The sequence below is a fragment of the Vulpes vulpes genome, chromosome 12, assembly GCF_048418805.1.
Source record: "Vulpes vulpes isolate BD-2025 chromosome 12, VulVul3, whole genome shotgun sequence".
In the NCBI taxonomy this organism is placed as follows: Eukaryota; Metazoa; Chordata; class Mammalia; order Carnivora; family Canidae; genus Vulpes; species Vulpes vulpes.
Genome location: NC_132791.1, coordinates 13,812,790 through 13,816,022, shown reverse-complemented (window position 1 = coordinate 13,816,022; position 3,233 = coordinate 13,812,790). Strand labels below are relative to the sequence as shown.

Genomic DNA, 3,233 nt, shown 5'->3' with positions numbered 1-3,233 from the left:
AAGAGTGCAGTATTAAGGGGAGACTGAAAAATAGCATGGCCTCTTCAAAGCATCTGGGGTGTCACTGGCGCCTTCAGAATTTGTACAGTAGAAAAATCAGGAGGTAATGTGATTAGAGGGGAGCTGGAGAACTTCTCTGGAAGTTGTGTTGCACGGGAAGCACGTCGTTTTACACAAATTATATTTTCCTGTTAAAGATGTTTTTTGTAGGGTTGCTGATGAAGATCATGAGGAAACAAAACCTCCCTTGACCCCACCATCGGAGAAGAAATGGCAAAAGTGAAAGCAAAGGTAACTGAACAAGTTCAGACAGGCCTACCTGACAGGTTAATTTGGTGTTTCTGGTAAAGTTATTGTTTCTGTTTTCTTTTTTTTTTTTACCTAGATTCTGAGAAATGACCTCTTTCATCTGGGACCTTTTATGAACAGAGAGAAAGCTATTCTTGCTTCATCTTTGTATATATATGTTTAATATTACTATATTACATAGAGTAAATATAATTATATATCATATATATTCCATGTTGGAACCACTTACTATTGTAAGTTGCTAACAGATAGTATCTACATTGACTCAAATGATGTGAGAAATAATTATTGATTTTTCCCAGTTTACTTCGAGCTGAGACTCTGAAAAAATGAACATTTTACTAACATTATATCCAGGTTAAATGATATGGTCCTAGATCTACATAATCCTATAAATAGAGAACAGTTTCATCAGAAAACAGCTTTATTTTTTTTTTAATTTATTTTATTTATTTATGATAGGCACACAGTGAGAGAGAGAGAGAGGCAGAGACACAGCCAGAGGGAGAAGCAGGCTCCATGGACCGGGAGCCTGACGTGGGATTCGATCCCGAGTCTCCAGGATCGTGCCCTGGGCCAAAGGCAGGCGCCAAACCGCTGCGCCACCCAGGGATCCCAGAAAACAGCTTTAATTTAAAATTTTCCATTAATAAAAACATCCTTATCTATCTACATTCGAAAGTCGTTTGTCCTAAATTTTATCTGGCACTTTCCAGTAGAACTCTCAGAGTATTAATAGCCTTGACTATGCTGCTGTGTAGTTCTCAGATGTCTTGGATTTCTCAAAGCCTTACTACTATCCATCATCAATAAAATTAATAACATATCCTTCCTTTTTTGATTCTTAGGAGTGTTTCAGGATGAATCAAATACAATATTGGAAGTAAAGGTATATGAACACCAATGAAAAATAAATTTATTTTAAAAAAAAAGGAAGTAAAGGTATACTAAAAATCTACATTATAAATTTAAATTTTGCTGAGTCATGTCCCTTTCTAAACACTGAAGATAACATGGAACACATGAAGATGGAGAATTACTCAGCTGTGACTGAATTCTTTCTGGTGGGACTTTCCCAATACCCAGAGCTCCAGCTTCTTCTGTTCATGCTCTGCCTCATCATGTATGTGATAATTCTGCTGGGAAATAGCCTCCTCATCATCATCAGCATACTGGATTCTCGCCTCCACACCCCCATGTACTTCTTCCTTGGGAATCTCTCATTCCTGGACATTTGTTACACATCTTCTTTTATTCCTACAATGCTCATTTTATTTAGGTCTGAAACAAAATCTATCTCCTTCATTGGCTGTGCTCTACAGATGGTAGTCTCCCTTGGGTTAGGCTGCACTGAGTGTGTCCTCCTGGCTGTGATGGCCTATGATCGGTATGTGGCCATCTGCAACCCACTGAGGTATCCCATCATCATGAACAGGGTGCTTTATGTGCACATGGCTGCGTGGTCCTGGATCATAGGCTATCTGATCTCCCTACTGCAAACAGTCATGACAATGATATTGCCTTTCTGTGGGAATAATGTCATTGATCATATTACCTGTGAGATCCTGGCCCTTCTTAAACTCATCTGCTCAGATATCACCATCAATGTGATTATTATGACAGTGGCAAGTATTGTTATACTGATGCTTCCTCTACTGTTAATTTTCATCTCCTATGTTTTTATCCTCTCTTCCATCCTGAGAATTAATTCTGCTGAGGGGAGAAAGAAAGCTTTTTCTACCTGCTCAGCCCACCTGACTGTGGTTATCTTGTTCTATGGTTCAGCCCTTTTTATGTACATGAAGCCCAAGTCAAAGGACACAAACACTTCTGATGAGATCGTCGTGCTGTCTTATGGCGTGATAACGCCGATGTTGAACCCCATCATTTACAGCTTGAGAAATAAGGAGGTGAAAGAGGCTGTGAAGAAAGTCCTGAGCAGACACCTACATTTATTGAAATCATGAAAGGCCTTAAGGCATGTGATATCCTAAGTGGGGAAACAGATCTTGTCTTTTGTATTCAAAGATGAGTCTGCAAAACCTACTGTCATGATAACTTGTATGTTTGCAAAGCCAAATATTGGACTCCCATTCTTTTCAACATAAATGTTCATGTAAATCTTCTAAATAGTGCCTTATCTGCTGGGTTTCCAGCCCTAAACAGGTTTGCTAATTGCTCCCATGAAGGTCATGATGCTGTTCATCAAGATGAATCAATCTCTCAACCTCAATCTCTCTAAATCAATTCCTCTGTCTCTCTCTCTCTCCTCCCTTGTCTTTTTTCATTTCCCCTCTTCTCTCTTTTCCATATATATCCTTTCCACTTCTTCCTTCTCTCTTCTCTCTTTTCTCGGTGTCTGAAGTTGGATATCTGTTGTTTTTGTTATGCAATATCACTTAATAATATCACTACATAGTTTGTAGATCTGTACAATATACAGAAAATTATATAGATTTTTCTTTTGACAGACCAATAGTTCCCATCTCCCAATCCATATTGTACAGGGTGGGACTGTCCTAACCCTCTGAAAATATGGGTAAGCATGGAAACAGGGTCTGCTGAAGATTAATTAACTTTTTTTTTAAGTTTATTTCTTTAATCATAGTGATTGGTATAGTTTAGCAAGTGACCTGAATCAGGCTAATCAAATACAATCCTAAAAGTGCTGCTTCAGTGTCAGAAAAAAACGTATTCTTTCTGTAATAATCTCTAAGCACATAGAATGTAAACGTAGAGCTCCTGCTGGTCATCCTTGTCAATTTGTGGGAAAGACTGAGAAAGAAAGTAGAGCTGAGATAGAGAATGTGCCTGATGATGCCATTCTAACTCCTGATACCAACAATGACTAGGATCAAACTCACCTCTGCACAGTTTATTTATATGAACCAAATTTGTATTTTGTGCAAATAGGTTAGATTTTA

The 3,233-nt window shown here is 38.2% G+C and overlaps 1 protein-coding gene across 1 annotated transcript; it reads left to right on the top strand.

Moving 5' to 3' along the window:
• The first annotated feature begins 1,302 nt into the window (after positions 1-1,302).
• On the top strand, positions 1,303-2,276 carry LOC112923114 (olfactory receptor 13D1-like). The gene has a single exon (XM_026002860.2). The coding sequence runs from the start codon at positions 1,323-1,325 to the stop codon at positions 2,274-2,276; it is 954 nt and encodes a 317-aa protein (XP_025858645.2). The 5' UTR covers positions 1,303-1,322.
• The last annotated feature ends 957 nt before the right edge of the window (positions 2,277-3,233 follow it).